General features: G+C 38.6%; 2 protein-coding genes across 2 annotated transcripts in view; one reads left to right on the top strand and one right to left on the bottom strand.

The window, feature by feature from the left end:
• The window catches only part of TRAPPC3L (trafficking protein particle complex subunit 3L), a 50,363-nt gene that overhangs the window by 10,467 nt on the left and 18,865 nt on the right, over positions 1-21,031 (bottom strand). The window lies entirely within an intron of this gene.
• Positions 5,262-13,398, top strand: CALHM5 (calcium homeostasis modulator family member 5). Its single transcript, XM_017855465.1, has 2 exons — positions 5,262-5,964; positions 9,341-13,398. The coding sequence occupies exons 1-2, from the start codon at positions 5,278-5,280 to the stop codon at positions 9,728-9,730; spliced, it is 1,077 nt and encodes a 358-aa protein (XP_017710954.1). The 5' UTR covers positions 5,262-5,277; the 3' UTR covers positions 9,731-13,398.

Genomic DNA, 21,031 nt, shown 5'->3' with positions numbered 1-21,031 from the left:
CAGCCAACAGACACATGAAAAAATGCCCATCATCACTGTTCATCAGAGAATTGCAAATCAAAACCACAATGAAATACCCTCTCATGCCAGTTAGAATGGCAATCATTAAAAACTCAGGAAACAACAGATGCTGGAGAGGACATGGAGAAATAGGAACACTTTTACACTGTTGGTGGGAGTGTAAATTAGTTCAACCATTGTGGAAGACAGTGTGGTGATTCCTCAATGATCTAGAACTAGAAATACCATTTGACCCAGCCATCCCATTACTGGGTATATACCCAAAGGATTATAAATCATGCTACTATAAAGACACATGTACATGTATGTTTACTATGGCACTATTCAGAAGAGCAGAGACTTGGAATCAACCCAAATGTCCATCAATAATAGACTGGATAAAGAAAATGTGGCACATATACACCATGGAATACCATGCAACTATTAAAAAGGATGAGTTCATGTTCTCTGCAGGTACATGGATAAAGCTGGAAACCATAATTCTCAGCAAGATATCACAAGGACAGACAACCAAACACCACATGTTCTAACTCATAAGTGGGAGTTGAACAATGAGAACACAGGGACACAGGGAGGGGGACATCACACAAAGGGGCCTGTCAGGGGCTGGGGGGCTGGGGGAGGGATAGCATTAGGAGAAATACCTAATGTAAATGATGAGGTGATGGGTGCACCAAACCATCATGGCACATGTATACCTATGAGACAAACCTGCATGTTGTGCACATGTACCCTAGAACTTAAAGTATAAAAATAAATAAATGAAAATACTATTTTTACTTGTATAGAATATTGTAAGAGGCTAATTTTCTGTGGAAAGAATATGGTTTATAAAAAATTACATCAAAGCATTATTTTCAAAAAACTTTTAAAAAGATATATATCCTTTCAGGGAGTAAGAAATTAAAATACAACTAATCATCAACATATCAGTTGATATTTGTCACACTGATACTAGCAAAGTATAAAACCCTGGATTAGAAGGGACCCAGGACACATTTGCCACAACAGTATGGTGACAGTCAAAGCAGAGGATGCTAGGGGCAGATTAGACCCAAGAATACATTTGGGAACAATTTTGGATTGCTGGCTGTTATCTGTGGTCTCAGTTACCTGTGGTCAACATAATTTGAAAATATTCTATAGAAAATTCTAGAATAAATAATTCATAAGTTTTAAATTGTGCTTCTGAGCGGTGTGATGAAACCTCTCACTGTCCCTACTCCATACTGCCCAGAACGTGAATCATCCCTTTGTCCAGTGCATTCACACTGTTTATGGTATGACCTGCTCATGCGTCACTTGTTAACTGCCTCAGTTAGCAGATTTTAGAAAAACATAATATATACAGGTTTGGTACTATCTGCAGTTTGGGGGTCTTGGTTGCAGGTATCCCCTGTGGGTCTTGTTTGCAGGTATCCCCTAATGGAGGTCGTCGTAGCAGGTATCCCCTGTAGGTAACAGGGGACTACTCTACTATCAAAGACAAGTCTCTAAGGAGCAAGTGGTAGTGGCGGGAGGTGCATAAATGAATAAAGTAACTTCGCAAAAAGGTCTGCTGTTTTACATTGCTTGAAGAATTTTACAATGTGGAAATGGAAGAAACTTGCAGACTGTGTCTTTTAAGGCCTTAGTTTCACAAATAAGTAAACTGGTATTCAGATAAGCCAAATGACACTGCCAAGACCATACTGTAACTTAATTCCTTGGCTCCTAGTCCAAGGCAATTTCTTTTCACAAAACACACGGGCCTGGACTTTGAAGTTTATTAATGAAATTTCAAGTGCAAAAATTAATTAATTAAGAGCTGTGTAGGAGAGAAATGGAAGTAATTTTCTTAAATTACTTATAATCAGAAGGACTAAGAGATTCCTTATTCATTCTTCATTTACTTCAACAGACACTTCTTGAGCACCGCCATTCTGGCACAGTACCTGGCACACAGTGGGAGTTCAGTAGCCATTTGCAAGACAAAATTATAGAATGGGCATCTATTGACTGAATGTTTGCCGGGCAGACAAGACTAGGGGTCTGGAGGGAAGCGACAAAGACATTCTAGGTAGTGGGAACATCTCATGAGCATAAAATACCATGACGGAGTTCAGGGAAGCTCTACATATATCAACTTGTGAGCAGTTGTGAGCCCCAAAGGTGTGAACTGGCTAATGCAGAATTAAATTTCAGTTTTAGAGGGATCCTTTTCTTGTCAGCATAGAGGATGGATTTAGGGTTATGGATGGGTGTGAGCATGAGATCAAGGGCAGAGATACTAATCAAAAGTTTACTCTTATAGCCTAGGAAAGAAATGATGAGGACGCCTCATTTTGACTTTCCTTCAAAACTCAAACTCTCCCTAAACTTTCCCAACTAAAAAGCACATATCTCAAATCCTAAAATTTGACCTCTAACATTAGCCAGTTTAGGAAGATAGAAAATGAAAGGGCAAAAGTTGAAGGCATTCCCCCTAAGAAGTGGAACAGACAGGGATGCGTACTTTCACCACTTCTATTCAACATAGTGCTATTAATAGAAATCTCATCCAAAGCAATCAGCCAAGAAAAGAAATAAAGGGCATCCAAATTAGAAAAGAGGAAGTCAAACTATCTCTGTTTGTCAGTATAATCATGTATCTAGAAAACCCTAAAGACTCCTCCAAAAGACTACTAGATTTGATAAATGAATTTAGTAAAGTCTTAGTTTACAAAACTAACGTACCCAAATCATTAGCCCTGCTATACACCAACAACAACCAAAGAGTCAAATCAAGAACTCAACCCCTTTTATAACAGTTACAAAACAAACAAAAAAACAAAAAAACAAAAACCCACCGAGGAATATACTTAATGAAAGAGGTGAAAGATCTCTATAAGGAGAACTATAAAATGCAGCTGAAAGAAGTCATAGATGACACAAACACAGGGAAATATATGCCATGCTCCTGGATTGGAAGAATCAATATTGTGAAAATAACCATACTTCCCAAAGCAATCTATGGATTCATTGCAATTCCTATCAAAATACCAACATCATTTTTCACAGAATTAGAAAAAAAAAATCCTAAAATTTATATGGAACCAAAAAAAGAGCCCCAACAGCAAAATCAATACTAAGCCAAAAGAATAAATCTGGAGGCATCACATTACCTGACTTCAAATTATACTACAAAGGTATAGTTATCAAAACAGCATAGTACTGGTACAGAGGTAGATACACAAACCAATGGAACAGAATAGAGAACCCAGAACAAATTGATGTTTGACAAAGCATACAAAAACATAAACTGGGGAAAGGACACTGCATCCATTAAAAGGTGCTTGAAAAACAGGATAACAACATGTAGAAGAATGAAACTGGATCCCTGTTGCTCACCATGTACAAAAATCAACTCAAGATGAATCAAAGACTTATATCTAAGATGTGAAACCATAAAATTCTAGAAGGAAACCTAATAAAAACTCTTCTGGACATTGGCCTAGGCAAAGAATATATGACTAAGACCCAAAAAGCAAATGCAACAAAACCAAAAATAAATAAATGAGACCTAATTAGACTAATAAGCTTCTGCACAGCAAAGGAAATGAACATCAGGGTAAACAGGCAACCCACAAAATGGAAGAAGATATTTGTAAACTATGCATCTGACAAAAGACTAATATCTGGTATCTACAAGGAACTCAAACAAATCAGCAAGAAAAAAACAAATAATTCCATCAAAAAGTGGGCAAATGACATCAGTAGACATTTCACAAAAGAAGACACACAAATGGCCAACAAACATATGAAAAAATGCTCAACATCACTAATCATCAGAGAAATGTAAACTAAAACCACAATGAGATATCACCTTATCCCAGTAATAATGACTGTTACTAAAAAGGCAAAAACAATAGATATTGGTATGAATTTTGTGAAAACAGAATTTTGGTAGAATGCTGGTAGGAATGTAAATTAGTACAATCTCTATAAAAAACAGTATGGAGATTTCTTTCTTTCCTTCTATTTATTTATTTATGAGACAGGGTCTTGCTCTGTCACCCAGACTGGAATGCAGTGGCATGATTTGGCTCACCACAACCTCAGCCTCCTGGGCTCAAGCAATCCTCCCATCTCTGCCTCCTGAGTAGCTGGGACTACAGGTGCATGCCACCAAGCCTGGCTAATTTTGGGGGTTTTTTTTTGTAGAGATGGAGATTCACCATGTTGCCTAGGCTGGTCTCGAACTCCTGGGCTCAAGCAATGCACCTGCCTCGGCCTCCCAAAATGCTGGGATTACAGGCATGAACCACCGCACTTTTCTTTAGTTCTTAAAGAAAGAACTTTAAGTATTAAAAGTAAATCTATTATTCAATCCAGCAATCTCACTACTGGGTATCTACCCAAAGAAAAAGAAGTCATTATATATTTTTTTAAAAAATCTGCACATGTATATTTATTGCAACACAATTCACAGTTGCAAAGATATGAAACCAATCTAAGTAACCATCAACTGATGAATAAAGAAAAGGTGGTGTATATACACCATGGAATACTACTCAGTCATAAAAAAGAATGAAATATTGTCTTTTGAAGCAACTTGATGGAGCTAGAGGCTGTTATTCCAAGCAAAGTAACTTGGAAATGGAAAACCAAAAACTGTAGTTCTCACTTATAAGTGAGAGTTAAGCTGTGGGTACATAAAGGCATATGGAGTGGTATAATGGACTTTGGAGACCCAGAAAGAGGGAGAGTGGAATTGGGGTGAGGGATAAAATAATACATATTGGGTACACATACATATCCGGTGATGGGTGCACTAAAATCTCAGAATTCAGCACTATATATATATATATACACACATAATTCATCCGTGTAACCAAAACCCACTTGTACCCCAAAAGCTATTGAGATATATATATATATAATTTTCATATGTATTTATATATATGAAAAAAGAAAACAAATCCCTGTCTTCCAAATCTCAAGTCATAGCAAGAGGAAAAAAATTCAAGGTTTGCAGATTTGATTTGTCTCCTGATCAATCGGCTGAAACCTCTTTCTGTTAATGTTGATTCCTTACACTGGAAAATTCCTAGACTATTATTTGTATGAGTGAGAATTTCTTTTCTGACTTTCAATCCAAGCCACATGGAAAGAATGTAAAAATGGAGCCTGTGTACTTTGAATTTATTCTCAGCCTTTAGGCTGCAGTATCACAGCCCTGTTTCCACCAGTAGGAGGCATTATCTAAACATGTTGAGAAACAGTCATTCCTAAGGAATGACACTGTTTCCTTATGTGGCTCAATTCAGTCTGAGAAGAAGGACTGCTGTTTCTGATGAAGAAAGAGCTCCACCCTCAGCCACTGCCACAGCTGCTCTGCCAATAACAAAGGCACAACATTTTCCCTCTTTGTGCATCTCCAACATGGATGCTTTTCAGGGCATTTTAAAATTCTTCCTTAATCAGAAAACTGTTATTGGCTACAGCTTCATGGCTCTGCTGACCGTGGGAAGTGAGCGTCTCTTTTCTGTTGTGGCTTTTAAGTGCCCCTGCAGCACTGAGAATATGACCTATGGGCTGGTTTTCCTCTTTGCTCCTGCCTGGGTGTTACTGATCCTGGGATTCTTTCTGAACAATAGGTCATGGAGACTCTTCACAGGCTGCTGTGTGAATCCCAGGAAAATATTTCCCAGAGGCCACAGCTGCCGTTTCTTCTACGTCCTCGGCCAGATCACTCTGAGCTCATTGGTGGCTCCAGTGATGTGGCTTTCTGTGGCTCTGCTCAATGGAACTTTCTATGAATGTGCCATGAGCGGGACGAGAAGTTCGGGACTCCTGGAACTGATTTGCAAGGGTAAGCCCAAAGAGTGTTGGGAAGAACTTCACAAAGTTTCTTGTGGCAAAACTAGCATGCTACCTACCATCAATGAAGAACTGAAACTGTCCCTTCAGGCCCAGTCTCAGGTAAGAAAACACAAACTCGCCGTTTTCTCTCAGCATGAGCTTGAAGTATTCTCTCTGTCCTCCTTCAGCCAGGGCTGAGTCTGTGTCCTGTGAGAATATTTTGAAACTAAATGGAAACTGAAACCTGATGCAGCATTGAGACTATCTCAGGAAAAGCTTTTGAAAGGCTGGATGGTTCAGTAAAGTTGCTGAATAGATTATCTCTTTTCCGGTTCTGAAAAGAAAATATCCACTGGATTGTCCATATGTAAATAGTAAATACTTAAGTACTTTAAAATATTCTCTCTGGGTTGGCTTGTAAATAAATAATGCCTAACACTAAATCATAAATTGAGTGCTAATGGCAGAGCTGTAATTGGAAATTACTGCCTTCTATCAATTATTTATATTCAAGTTCGTTTCTCAAACACACACATATATTATTCATCTATTAAAATGTAGTTGAATGAAATGAGTTAATACTTTTCAAAGTTGCGTGTAATATAATTAGTGTAGAGAGTCTCTTGAATGATTTCTGGCAACCGCTATCTCTGTGTATAAATATTACCAAGATTGAGAATAATTTCCCTTGTAAAGTAGGAATCAGCAGTTTTTAAATAGCCTCTGTGAAAAAGTGACCATACTCTCTAGGGAGATTATGTTTTATACTCTTTGTGCTATACAGCTAAAGGGGTTCTTAATTACTGCAGAAGCTCAAGATTGGGGCATTGTTTTATTTAACAGAAGGAAATCATATCTTTACCTAATTGATGCAGGGAAGTAGCTTGTCATTCCTCCAGGCACATGAACACAAATCCAGATGTACAGCCTTAGGAAGGACTGACCTCCCATTTATAGGTAGTAAGAATTGCATTCCCAAAAGCAAAACAAGCGGTAAGAGTTGATAAGCAGATCTACAAATTGTCAGGAATGCTATCTGTTCCAGAATAAAGGCACTGAAATAGCATTATTTTACTTTTTCAACAAGGATTTGCCTTGGTAACAACACATCAAGGCAAAGTCTGTTTTTAAAATCATATACTCCAAAGCTGGTTGGCAGTAAAGTCATACTCTTCATAAATTGGTAAGTCAAAAAATTCTCCAAAACAAAATCTTTTCTTTAATGCATAAAGCACATCTTAGATAAAACATATCAGGCTCCCAAATGTCTTGTGTCTTTTACTGAAGAAGGGTATAACTTACAACTCTTACGATAGAGTGATTGATTTAGGGTTTGTGTCCTCAGGCACCAGGCTCCATTCAGTCAGTGCCAGGCCCAAACACCTATCATTGTGTGAGCTTCTCCGCTCTAAACACAGGCAGTAGGAAACCATGCACATCATGTCATAGCTTAGACTGAGCACACTGACCTGCTGATTCTTCATCAGAATGAGAAGGACCTGGGGCTGATTCCTATGGGAAGATGCATAAGGAATGTGGGCAAGAGGAGTTGTATCAACAGCAGGTGCTGACTACAGAGGTTCAGATAGGCAGGAGGCAACATATAGCCCAGACCAATAATAGTTGGACATGTGCCTGGAGGTGGAAAAGAACATTCATCCATGGGTGGGGCAGATAAACAAAAAATCTAGCTGAATGACTCTCTATTCCTAAGGAAGATAGTATGGAGTAGTGGAAAGAGCGCAGTCTTGGAATTATCTGGCCTTGGGTTTGTATGCTGACGCTATCAATCACTAGCTATGTGACCTAGAACTAGTGGTTCGACCTCTTTGAGTCCCAGTTTTCTCATAGTTGGTGGTAATATCACCTACTTTGGAGAGCTGTTGGAAGATTTTGAGATGATAGACATAAATGGGCATAAAGTTTCTGGTACACAGTAGGTGTTCCAAGTCCATGAGGAAAACTGCCAGGGTTTGGGGGAAGACATATGCAAAATAAGACACTATTGAGGGCTGCTATGGAAGCATCCACCATGCTCTAGTTTGACTCTGGGTACTGTGAATTGAGAGGAAGCATCGGTCAATGCAAAGGTCATGTGAAAGGGAGAAGGGGACCTGAAGCTGATGGAATAGTTTATAACTCAGCTGAAACTGGCTCCGATATTGAGATGAGATGGCGTACAGAAGCCTCAGCTGTGGAAAAAGAGGAAGATAGACAATGAAGGAAAGAGGAAGATACAAGGTAGCCAACCACAAGCCATTCAAGGACTTTCACATGATGGTAGTTGTGCCTCACTCATTAATTATAAGTATAGAAAGATATTATGAATTCATTAACACAATTACATAAGTGTATATACATTTGAAGAATAGCAGCATATAATATTAGCTAAAACTTAATGAACACATGTGTCCAGCATGATTTCATTAGATCCACCAAATTACCCTTCAAGATGAGTAACCCCCATTTCACAAGTGAAGGAACTGAGACACAAGAATATGCACAGTAAGGGGAAAGTTTAGATTTAAACCTGAGTAGTGCCAGTCCAGAGTTGGCATTGGTGCAGAGGTTGAGACCCTTCACAGACACTCTATATCTGAGCCAGAAGTTGGGAACCACTGATTTAAAGCTTATTTGTGGTTTTGTTACGGTCTGAATGGGTTCATTTGTAGATTATTTCTATTTTCAAATAGGCTCATATGCTAAAGAATATTAAGGATCATTTAAACTAAATGTCAAGAGACACCTTGAAAAAAATGTTAGTTTTCCAAACATAAAATGAATTCCAATTGTGAAAACAGAATTAGAGCCAAAAAAGTTAGAAGATAATTTGAGCTATTTAAACTTTTGCTTTTAAGATCCAGGGGAGAAAAGCTGAACCATTTCATATTCAGGAAAGTGTTTGTTTTTTCTAATTATCAAAAATCAAGACAAATCATTTTCAAGTTTTAATGATCCTACTTTTTTCTCAGCCTTTAAATTCTTATGGCTTCAGCTTCCTGATTGTATCATCTGTCTCCCTTTTCCATGGACAGTGAGTAATGGCAGAAAAAAAAATTAGTCACTAGCTATGTATATACATTTATCAATGCCTAAAAATGCCTGGCTGAAGAGCTGGTCATTTGCTCAAATGACTACATTTACTTATGCACAGAATATTTTCCTCTCAGAGCTAATACTATCTGAGCTTGATTTCTGTAAGTCTTATGCAATCTATACTTTGTACTCTTCTCCATCTGCCTGCCTTCTGGTTATTTCTTTGCATCAGCAATGTTGGGGAGGAGAATAGAGATTAGGTAAATACTAACTTTATTTTGAGTTTGCCTAATAAATTTAAAAAGTGAGTTTAAAGTGTTTACAAATTAAGATGAATGTTTTCAAATGAGGTATGCCAAAGACCATGGTAATAATTTAGCTATACACTTCTCAATAATACCACCCTAGCTCCCTAAATGACTTTGCTTTTATGTGTACTCAATATTTCTTTCTTGTTAAGATTCTAGGATGGTGCCTGATTTGTTCAGCATCTTTCTTCTCGCTGCTCACCACATGTTATGCTCGCTGCCGATCTAAAGTTAGCTACCTTCAGCTGAGTTTTTGGAAGACATATGCACAAAAGGAGAAGGAGCAGTTGGAAAACACATTTCTGGACTATGCCAACAAGCTGAGCGAGAGGAACCTGAAATGCTTTTTTGAAAACAAGAGGCCAGATCCTTTTCCCATGCCTATGTTTGCTGCCTGGGAGGCTGCTTCAGAGCTGCATTCTTTCCACCAAAGCCGGCAACACTACAGCACCCTCCACAGAGTGGTGGACAGTGGTCTGGAACTTAGCCCTGAGGATGATGAGACGACAATGGTCCTTGTGGGTACTGCCCACAATGTGTAGCTCATCCACCATCACTGACTCATGGTGCTGAGTGGGAGGCTCATTCTGGGATCCTCCTAACTTATCACCAGTAACCTGTGTATCTCTGTATTTTCTTACATTTGGAGTATCTTTACAAGACAATAACACAAAGGAAACTGCTTTGAAGGTCTCAAGTGGAGCATCAGTATGTGCTCAAATTGATGCTGAAGGGTGACAAAGATGCTCTTGCATTGGTGGAGAGTTGGGTTCAGTAGGCCCAAATGTTGCTCCAAGATCTAAGATTTTATCATTCAACAGAGAGACTCATGTGAGAGGGCTCATCAGTCTCTGTAAATATTGGTTGCAGAATTTAGGGGCAGAAGCAATGGCTTGTGAGTGAGCAAGTTACTCTTAACACAGATTGCCTTACACAGCGGCTCCTGCAGTGTGATCAGCAGGAGTCTTTGTCCTTCAAATCTATCCTTTTAAGGATGTATGAAATTCTGGAATTCATTCCCTCAGAATCTGAAGACCTCAGTTCTCAAAAATGAAAAGTTGCAAGAATATGATGCCTGAAACTGAAAGTTTTTCACATGTTTTCACTGTATACTGAAAATACGCCCCTGGAAGCAGGGCTGCATCATGATTTTGTGAGCTTTATGTACTTTTGCCTTTGTGAACCACTTCCTACATTCAAAGTAGTAGTAACAAATATATATATATAGAGAGAGAGAAATACATATTTATAACTGCATTGATAAAAGGTGAATATATTAGCATTTTCTTCAGCCTAAAAGTTTATGTATTTTCTTCTGATTTTAAAAGAAATTAAAAACATTTAGTAGACCCTTACAAGTATTGTGGGTCAGGTTCTGATGAGAGCAATTTTCCAGGTTGCGAACTGCTTGCTGCCTTCTCAGTCAGTGTCCTTCCATGGTGGAGAGTGCAAATCAACTCCCCTGAGCATTTTTTATAAGGCACTAATCCCATTCCTGGAGGCTCCACCATCATGACCCAATTACTTCTCAAAGGCTCTGCTTCTTAATACTATCAGCTTGGGGGTTAGGATTTCAACATATGAAACTGGGGGAGACACAAACATTCAGACTATAGTAGGGTAAATTGACCCTGACTAAAGGTCTGGGGACACTGTCCAAAGCAGTACTGGCATAAAACTGTATTGCAGTCTTACATTTATCAGAAATAATGCAAATCTTGCATTCTACAATGTACTATATCCACGTCAGTATATACATATATATGTGTATGTGTATATGTACATAAATTCTCCTTAAATCTCTGGGAAGAATTGTGCTTAAAAAAAGAACTATGTTTTGTGCTGTGGGTCATACCTTATATCAGTGGGAGTCTATCTCTCCTAGTTTGAGAAAACTGAAAATTAACTTTTTATTAACATGAAACATGGTGGCAAACTGAATCCTACAAGTATAGGACCCAGAACATATCTATGTTATTGTCATTTACAAGAAGAAATATGTGTTTGATCTTTCTTCCTATTCCTGGTGCAGAGCTCCTAAAACCTTTGGGACCTCCCAAGTGATGTGTCTGGTAGTATGCAAATGAGATGACTGATGGTTAGTGGCTTCTGAATGGCCTCAGAATGGGGTCTGGTTGCCAAGGGAACCAACCATGTGTTTAGAGGGTTGGAACTTTCAGTCCCACTTCCAGACCTTGGGGAAGGGAGAGGGGCTGAAGGTTGAGTCGCTCACAAATGGATAATGATTTAATCAATCATGCCCAAGAATAAAGCTTCCCATAAAAATCCAAAGGACAGGGTTCAGAGAGCTTCTGCGTTGCTCAATACATGAGGGGTGGTGTGCCCAAAGGGACCGTGGAAGTGCCATGCCCCTTTTGCCAAACCTGTTCCTGCGCATCTCTTCCATCTGACCATTTCTGAGTTATATTCTTTTATAATAGATGGATGAAAGTAAATAAAGCTCTGTCCTGAGATTCATTGGAACCTCTGCTTTGTAGCCATGTCAGATAGAAGATGTGAGTAACTTTGGAACCTACTGCTTGTGACTGGTGTCTGAAGTTGGGGGAGGTCTTAACGGGACTGAGCTCTTAACCTGCTGGGGGTCTGCACTTAATGCCGATTAATGCCAGAATTGAATTTAAGATATCCAGTTGGTATTGGAGAATTGGCCAATTGTGTGGGAGAAATTGGCCAATTGTGTGGGAGAAAACCCATACAATTGGTGGCAAGCAGTGTTCAGTGTTGAGTGTGAATGTCAATTAAAAAAGGTTTGTTTTTTCTACATACAATATCTTTGGGAACTTGGAGGTGCAGGGTCAGACATCTGTGTGTGTATCTGGCAGGGAGAGAACAGGGATTAGGGATGTGAAGGAGTAGAGTTTTCAGAATAAAGGGAGACAAAATTCAGCAAAGAATTCTCTTTCTTAATCTTTCTTGACTTGAAGTTTGTCTGCCTTTAAGTGTCTTCTGAGCTGGAAAAACACACATAGGAAGCAATGCCCATGCCTCTCTTGCAGTGCTTGAGAGGCTGAAACAGAAGTTCTATAGAAGTAGGTTAGTTGTGAGAAACTGAAGATTGAGGAGTCATATCTGGGGCATATTTCTGCTACCCTCAACTCCAGGGACTTTCTGCACTCAGAAAGCTTACACTCATGACAATGACTGCCTCATTCAAGAAACTCCAAGCTGACTGGCAAGAAGCCGGCAGTCTGGGTACTTGGTGCTGCAGCTTAATAAGTAGCAGAGGAGCTCATCCTCCTCCTCTGGAAGAAGTCACTTAACAGGTTGTCATCCTGACTCCTGGTCCTAAATTCTTTAACAGTCCTTTACTCAGGAAAAAAACAAGTCCAAGAAAACTTATCTGTCCCATGAATTGTCCTGGAGGCAGTGGAGCAAGATAGGGAGAGCAAATTGGTGTCTGCTCTTGAGTATCCTGAGGGAATGGGTATCCGGAGGCAGCAGCATGAGCTGGCTTTGACAGCAGAGACTTTAAGATGTGTGGACCATTAGTTGTCTTTGGATGTGCTCCCTAGAGGCTGCGCCTGACACGGGCTGTGTATACATGATTTATTAAAAAGGAAATCCTCTTAGGAGAAACATACTAGCAGGATAAACACAAGAAAGAATGCAGTTTCAAGTGGAGTCTCAATCAATCCCACAGGAAATTCTGGGGCTTCAGCCTCAGCTTGACCTACAGGGGCTCTGGAATGTCAGTTTCCTCCTGACCCAACTGTGCTCTGGGGCTTCCATTGCAGCCAAGAGTTGTTCCGGGGCAAGAGAGAGCATTCCTCATAAAACTCCAGGTGAGGAGTTTCCATTGGTCCAAGGGTGATCTTCCAGAGGAGGTTACACCACAGAACTGGGACACTGGCACCCTGAATTTGGATATCTAGAGAGGGCACCCAAAGGTCATACTAATGTCTGCCATAACAGTCTCTTCCAGGTCTAGAATTGAGGCGTATGGAGGGGGTCCTTGGGCTAGAGTTAACCCAAGCCCAGGTTGACTCCCTTTTTATACTTCTAATTTTCCCTGAAGATCTTGTCTTCTCTCTACCACCACTACCCTATTATGTAAGAGGAAAGGATTGCAGAATGCTCTTGAAAAGAATGTGATGCTTTCCCATACAAGGAATATACTCAAGGAAAAATTTCATGGCACATAATGCTGATTCTGTCCAATTTATCCCATGATAAATTGTGTACACATATATATGATTCTTTAGTTTTTCCTGTGCAGTTCCTTCCTTTTTTCAGGCTCAACCACTTAATTCAGCTTTAGGATACATTCAGCTTATTCATATCAAATATCAAGTGGGGAAAAAATCTTTAACAAAGATTACAAAAATAAGGCATGGCAGACAAATCACTACATAATTCTATGCATTATACCTTAAAGTAATATATTGTAAAATAAATGTATCCAAAGCAACTTTTAAAACTTTTGCATGGTTTTCTATTTGAGACCTTTAAAGCATCACTGAAAATGTATACATTTAACGAGAGAACCATGACATTATTGATTCAGATTAGTTGTTTCAAAGCCTGATGATCCACTGATTTACTCTAAAAACTGCTTAAAGCAATCCAGAAGTCACTGGGTAGCAGAAAACTGCTATCGCATCTCACATGATATTTTTCGGGTACTTCAACTACTAACCATATTATTCTATTTAGACTTTGGTGGTTCTGAATTCTCTAAGGTAATTGTCTTAATTTTCTAATATTTCCCTCTCATTTTTCTCTGTTGTACAAGCCAGGGGATATTTAACTTCCTTTGTGGGTAGTGCTTGGACTTCTCTCATTTTAGATCCCAAAATCATTAAGAAAAAGCTAAGAGGTTGGTGTGAGAGGTTTGATGGAAAGCATCTATCTGTGTTTGTCAGCAGCTCTCGATGTTGGCTGCACACTGGAATCACCTGGGGGCCTTTGACAATCTCAATGTCTGGTCCCATTTCCTAAGAACCTGATGTAACTTTTCTGGGTTAGGGCCTGAACATTGAAATTTCTTTTAAAAGCTTCCTAAGTGATTATAATGTACAGTCATGGTGAAGAACTACTGATTTTATATAGGGAGTCGGTGAAGGTGGTGAGGGGCTGTGAGGTTAAAATATTGGACATGTTATTTGGATTTCAAACAGCAGAGTATGATAAAGATTTAAAAATTGGCCCTCTGGGAAAAAAGAGACATCCTAATATGACGTATTTGCCAATATACCATGGGTTTTCTTGGGCTGGGAAGAACTTTCAGAAGTTTTACAGTGAGCTTTTTTTTTTTTTTGGATTTAAATTGGTTCTAGCTAAGCAGTTTTAGAGTATCTTTGGTGTACCTGGGTCTCTCATTTTAATAAACATTTAACAGTGGTATATTAGTCAGGATTCTCCAGAGAAACAGAACCAACAGTACAACAGTATATATACATACATACATATACATGTGTGTGCATGTGTGTGTATGTGTCTGTATGTCTGTGTGTGTATGCATGTGTATATATACATAAAATATATATGAAAGGGGATTTATTGTGGGAATATATATTGTTATATATATTATTGTATACAACAAAATACGACAAATATATAACAAAATATATGTGCTATATATATTGTGTGTGTGTATATATATATATAAGAGGATTTATTGTGGGAATTGGTTCATGTGATTATGAAGGCTGAGAAGGCCCATGACATGCCACCTGTAAGCTGGAGAATCAGGTAAGTGAGTAGGGTGGCTCAAGCCCCAGTCTGAGGACCTGAGAACCAGGGGAATTGATGGTACAAATCCCAGAGCCAAAGGCAAAGGAACCTGAAGTTTTTATTTCTAAGGGCCAATAGAGAAGGAGAAGATTGGTGACCCAACTCCAGGAGACAGAGAAAAGAGTGGTGACCCAACTCGAGGGGAGACAGAGAGAGACAGAGAGAGAGAGAGAGAGCAAATTTGTCCATCCTCTCCCTTTTTGTCCTACCCAGGCCCTCAGTGGATTGTATGGTGCCTGCCTAGATTAGGTGAGGGCAGATTTTCCTTAATTACTCAGTCCACTGATTCAAATGCCAATCTTTTTTGGAAACACCCCCATATACATACCCAGAAATAATGCTTTAATAACTATCTGGCTGCCCCTTAATCCAATCAAGTCGACATCTAAAATTAACCAGCACATGTGATAAATTAAACATGGTTCAATGGCTCCTTCTGGTAGATGTAGTCTTGTCCTCACTTAGAATCTGACCTTATGAACCAATAAACTATGGCAGACACAAAAGTAGGTTGTTAAGCAGTATCACAGTTTATGCCTTGGTCTCTTACAATGTTGCAATGCTCAACAGTATGGTAAAAGTCACTATGTAAGAACTGCAATTACCCGGGGAATACCAAGCTCTGAAAAGGCCCAAGCTAGCCAGTTGCGGGGGTCTGGGGGAGAGAGAGAGATAAAGATAAAGAGAGAGAGAGAGAGAGAGAGATCCCAATGGCTCCAATTATCCCAGATATTCTAGCTTAGGAGCAAGACATGTGAGCGAAGGAGTCACTTTAAACATTCAGGCCCCGGTGTACATGACATGGAGAAGGACCAGGAAGTCCAACCAACAGTGAGAACAAAAGGCCCCAGATCTATGGCCCTAGTCAAATCATTGTAGCCATCTCCAAACATTTGACCCACTCCAGTGGAGGCTGCAGGCTTTGTAGAGAAGTCCTTGCTATGTCCTATCCAACTCCATGACCCCAAAAATCATGAGCTTAAATAAATGTTTGTGGCTGTAAGTCACTGAATTTTGGGGCAATATGAAGCGATAGAGCCTGAGCACTAACATGAAAATCAAAATTTATAAAAAGACAAAAATTAGAGGCAAATTGTATTTATACATTTATACATTCTCTCTATGCATAGAGAGCATTTTCTTCAATAATGTTTTCTTTTTCTTTAGGTTCCAGTTAGCAGTATAGCATCTATAGCATGATTTGATAGATGCTGATAAGTATCTCTCTAAAATTTCTCCACCAAAGCTGGAGGTTCACTTTTAATTATTTTTGGTTAAATTTTGTTTGAAAGGAACACAAACATATTATTGGGAGGAGTAACACATTAAGCTATTATTTGTTATTAGTATCTAGGAAAAAATAGCAAGCGAGGGTTTCGGACTAGGCTGGCCTTCAGTAAGCTGGAAACAGACTGTTCTTCTAGTCTTGTCCCTCAAAATGTTATCTTCAGATCGTCAACATCAGCATCGCGATGAAGCTTGTTAGAAATGCAGAATCAGACAGTATCTAAAACCTGTTGAGTCAAGCCTGCAGTTTAACATGATCCTAGCTGATTCCAGTTCAAGTTAAATTTGATAACACTAAGGCAGTGGTTCTCAAATTTTGGTCCATGTAAAAATCATCTGGAGGGCTTATTAAAATGTGGATTGCTGAACTCCACCTCCAGGGTGTCTGATTCAGTAGGTCTGGAGTGAGGCAAAAGAATCTGCATTTCTAACAGGTTCTCAGGTGATACTGATGCTACTGGTCTAGGGGCTACATCTTGAGAATAACTGCTGTACGGCACAGAGCAGGCAATTCTGGGGAAGGCAGGCTGTAAGAAACTCAGAATCTTGGGCTGCACTCCAGATCTACTGAATTGGTCATTAACCTGTCCAAGACTTTGGGGTGCCTTTCTATTCATTCAAGGATACCTTTCGTCCTTTAGGGATATTTTAAAGTTTACTTCACATAAGTTTTACATGTTTCTTGTAAACTCTATTTGTAGGTGTTTTCTTTGTTCCTATTGTAAATGGTTTCTTTTTTCCACTATATCTTTCTAAGTGATTGTTATCTGAGTATGTGAAAAGCTATTGTCTTATGCTTATTAATTTTATCTCTCTACTAATTATTTTATTGTTTATAGGGCTTTTCAGAATTTGAAAGCAAACGTTTTACAACCTCTGATGACATAATCGATCTAGACAATAAATAATGAATTCTAAACTATTAGGTGAAAGCAGAATGGGGTCAGACCTATGCAATTTGAAGCCACTCATCCATATTAGCATCACTAAAAATCAAACCAGATATTATGTGCCTTAGGAGGCAAGGCAAGAACAAGTACATAGTACCACCTGTGAAATATTGTTTCCTAAAAAGCTAAACCTAATCAACTATTTAGACATTACTGCTAGTTTATAGGAAATGTGAGTAACAGAAAACAAGGCAATTAGCCCCACAAGAAAACAACCAGGTACATCTAGATACAGAACATTCCATTTTATAGATGACTCAGTTTCCCCACAGATTAACAGTATTAAAAAAGAAGAATAAGGGAGATATAAGTGACTTACTAACCAGATATGCTGGATAGATCTTATTTGTATCCTGTTTCAAAACAACCAACTGTAACAAGATATCTTTGAGATATTTAGGAAAATGTGAATATTAGATGATTTTTAGAGAATTATTAATTTTGCTATGTGTGATAATGGTGTGCTGGTTTATGTTTTTTAAAAGTTCTTCAGTTAGAGATGTATATTTAAATATTTATATGTGAACTGCCATGATGTTTAGAAGTTTTTTAAAAATACTTTAGAAAAAAGAAAGTTTAGGGAAAAAGCTGAAAGATGAAACAAGATTGGCAAAATATGGAAACTTTTGAAACTGGATGGCAGGTACATGGAATTCATTACATTATTCTCTTTACATTTGTATATTTTGAAAAATTTCATAAGGTACACAACAAAATAAATGAAAGCAGTTATTTTGCTAAAGTTTCGTCAATCACCTCCTGCTTGGCTGCAGTTTACCTTCTAGTAACATTCTTAGCAAAGGCTCATAGGAATGCTATTCCTTGAATTCTTACATATTCAGCCTGTTGGTCTGTTCTCTAATTGAAGGACAGCTTGTCTGGTTCATACTTTCTCTACGTGAGTGTATTGTAAGCGTTACTTCATTGTCTTTTGTCATTGAATATTGCTGAGGTGCCACACCCTGATGTCTGATGCCATCTTTATTTCTTCTTTATTACTAACATGATATTTTATCCTATATTCTCATTGGTTTCTTTATCTTTCATGTCCAAAAATGTTAAATAGGCCTTCAGGTAGGTCTTTCTGGAACAATTTTTCCTGCTAAAAGTTTACTCTTTCATTCTGGAGAATCATTTTCTTATATTTCAATAAAAGAGTTGGAAAATTTTCAACTTATTTTCCTGTCTATGCTATATCATTTTCAAGAAACTATATTGTTTTGAACTTAAAACTAAACCACTCCTATCTTACTACTGGAATTTCACGAATTTAATTTTAAAAACTAAGTTAATTTGAAGTCTTGGCTCTTGTTTCATCTAAGTTTCACAAGCATACTGGGAAGGAGGTATTACCTTTTCTATGTTTATAAATAATGCTAGAGTCCAAAAAGGCTAAGGTGGTTAAGCCATTGTGAAGTTATTGAACATCAATTTGGACCTACATTTGTCTACTCCTAATGTCCATCACACAAATTCTGCCTCATTTTCGTATATTCTTGATTGCTCATATAACTTTTGAAAGGATGTTCCCTCATTTGTAAAATGAGGATGTTGAATTCGTACATCTCAAAGTCTCTTTCAACTCTGTTGTCCTAAATCTTACAGTCCGTAGTGTGTGAATTCCCAGTCCATTGGATTCTTAGTGTCCTCTTGGGAATAGAGGTCTAGCTCCAGGTCTCCTGGCCTCTGTCTGGGCCCCTGGATTCTTTCCCATCCTGAACAGCTTTTCACCTTGGGTTTCTAAATGCTTAGGATAGTTATACTCAAACTATGCTTCTACTGTATCACTGAAGTAAACTTTCCATTTTATTTTTTTAAAATTTCCTTAGATAAAAATGACAATTGATACAGAAGGAATTTTGGCAGTGGAAAGTTTATAAAAGATTTCAAATAGTCCCCAAACTTTAATTTTATATATTTTAGAGTGCACCTTTCTTTCCAATCTGGCCAGCTATCTTTTTTTTTTTTTTTTTTTTTTTTTTTTTTTTTGAGATGGACCGCTCTGTCGCCCAGGCTGAGTGCATGGCCGGATCTCAGCTCACTGCAAGCTCCACCTCCCGGGTTTAACGCCATTCTCTGCCTCAGCCCCCGAGTAGCTGGGACTACAGGCGCACGCCACTCCCGGCTAGTTTTTGTATTTTTTAGTAGAGACGGGGTTTCACTGTGTTAGCCAGATGGTCTCCGATCTCCTGACCTCGTGATAACGCCCGTCTCGGCCTCACCAAAGTGCTGGGAATTACAGGCTTGAGGCCACCGCGCCCGCCCGGCCCAGCTATCTTTTATAATTTCAGGTTTCCTGAACCTACGGCTACACCAATTCCAGAGAGAAATCTTCACAAGTTTTAAATTGCAATGAAAACTGAGATTAAGATGGGAAAATGAATTAATTACTTCACCTAATCACATTCACTGGGTCGTTTCAAGAAATAGGATTAAGTCAGCAAAATAAGAACTCATGATATTGAGTAACTTTGCTTAAGAACGGTACCTTAAGATATATGCATTCTTTGGCAGTTTATAACCTATAAAATGGTGACTAGTTGCATTGTAAAACATTCTGTGCCTACATTTTATCATAAAGACATGTGCTTCTGCAATCATAATAATTTCTGATAGTTTCAACAGAACACAATTATTTCTCCCAGGAGTTTCATTGGTATTTGTGTCACGGAGGAAGCATGAGGGATAGTAATCAGTGTTTTAAGAAGGGTTACTTCCTTAAACAGTTGGCTAACTGTGAATGGGTTTCACCGACCCTATGCATGAAGTCAAGCAATTAAAGAAATATATGCTTACAAACTGGTCAATTTCCATCTTCTTCTGAGAGATGTCCTCAAAACACAGCCTCCTTCCCTACCTCTTTCCCTACAGACAAATTTGTTGTCCCAACTAAAGGTGAGATGGACTTTGTTTCAATCAAAACTGTTCCACTTTTATATCTCTCTAGTGTTTTCCACTTTTTTTTCCAAATGGATTTTATTTATTTGAAGCATGTAAAAGACATAACATAAGAGGTAACTAGGGGAAGAATTTGGATGGAGGGTCTGGAGGAGTGGCAGCCTTAACATGCAGCCTCACTTCTACAGGAATCACCCTAGAGTTCCATAGAACACAGTTAGGGAACTCTTCTTCTAAACAGTGGAGGCCCATTAGGATCACTCGGAGAGCATTTAAAAGTTCCAATGCCTGTGCCTTATTCCCAGAGACCACAATTTAATGGGTCAAAAGTAAGTTCTGAACGTCAGGATTTTTTGGAAAGCTCCAGGGGATTCTATGTAGGAGCTAGAATTGATAACCCCTTGCCCTGGAGTATCACTGAGAGGTCAGTGCGAGTCTGAACCAAATCTTACTTCTGACACAAACTAAACATCACACCAGGGAGGGATGGCCTGGAATTTGGTGTTCCTGATGTGTCTCTGAATCCTTAGATCCAGACAGATCTTGCTTTAGGGTTTTGTTTCCCAGGGTATTTACTTCATGGTTTTCTTTTCTTAATTAAGAATTTTATTGTAAATAGTTACATTAATAAAATGTTCCCAAAGCTATTGCTATTTTCAATCCACTTAGGTTTGTTTTAAAGGAGTTAAGAATATGCCACCCCAAATATTGCCACTTTGACATATAGACTCATTATTTTGAGTTAAAGGGACTTGAAAAGCAGCAGTCACAAGATTGCTCTGACCTTCCTGCTGTTTCTTAAAGGCAGGAGAAGAAATTCCCGTGTGAAGGATATCCTCCCTATACTAGAAAGAAAACAACACTCTTATCATCAAGGAGGGGCAAGTGAGGCTGAGAGGATTCTGTACAGATTTTATTAAACTAATTATTTTCTTCTTGCCTCCCCAAATAATT

This window comes from Rhinopithecus bieti, unplaced genomic scaffold, assembly GCF_001698545.2.
Source record: "Rhinopithecus bieti isolate Rb0 unplaced genomic scaffold, ASM169854v2 scaffold_41207, whole genome shotgun sequence".
In the NCBI taxonomy this organism is placed as follows: domain Eukaryota; kingdom Metazoa; phylum Chordata; class Mammalia; order Primates; family Cercopithecidae; genus Rhinopithecus; species Rhinopithecus bieti.
Note: the sequence above shows the minus strand (reverse complement) of the source record. Positions and strands in the feature narration are given on the sequence as shown.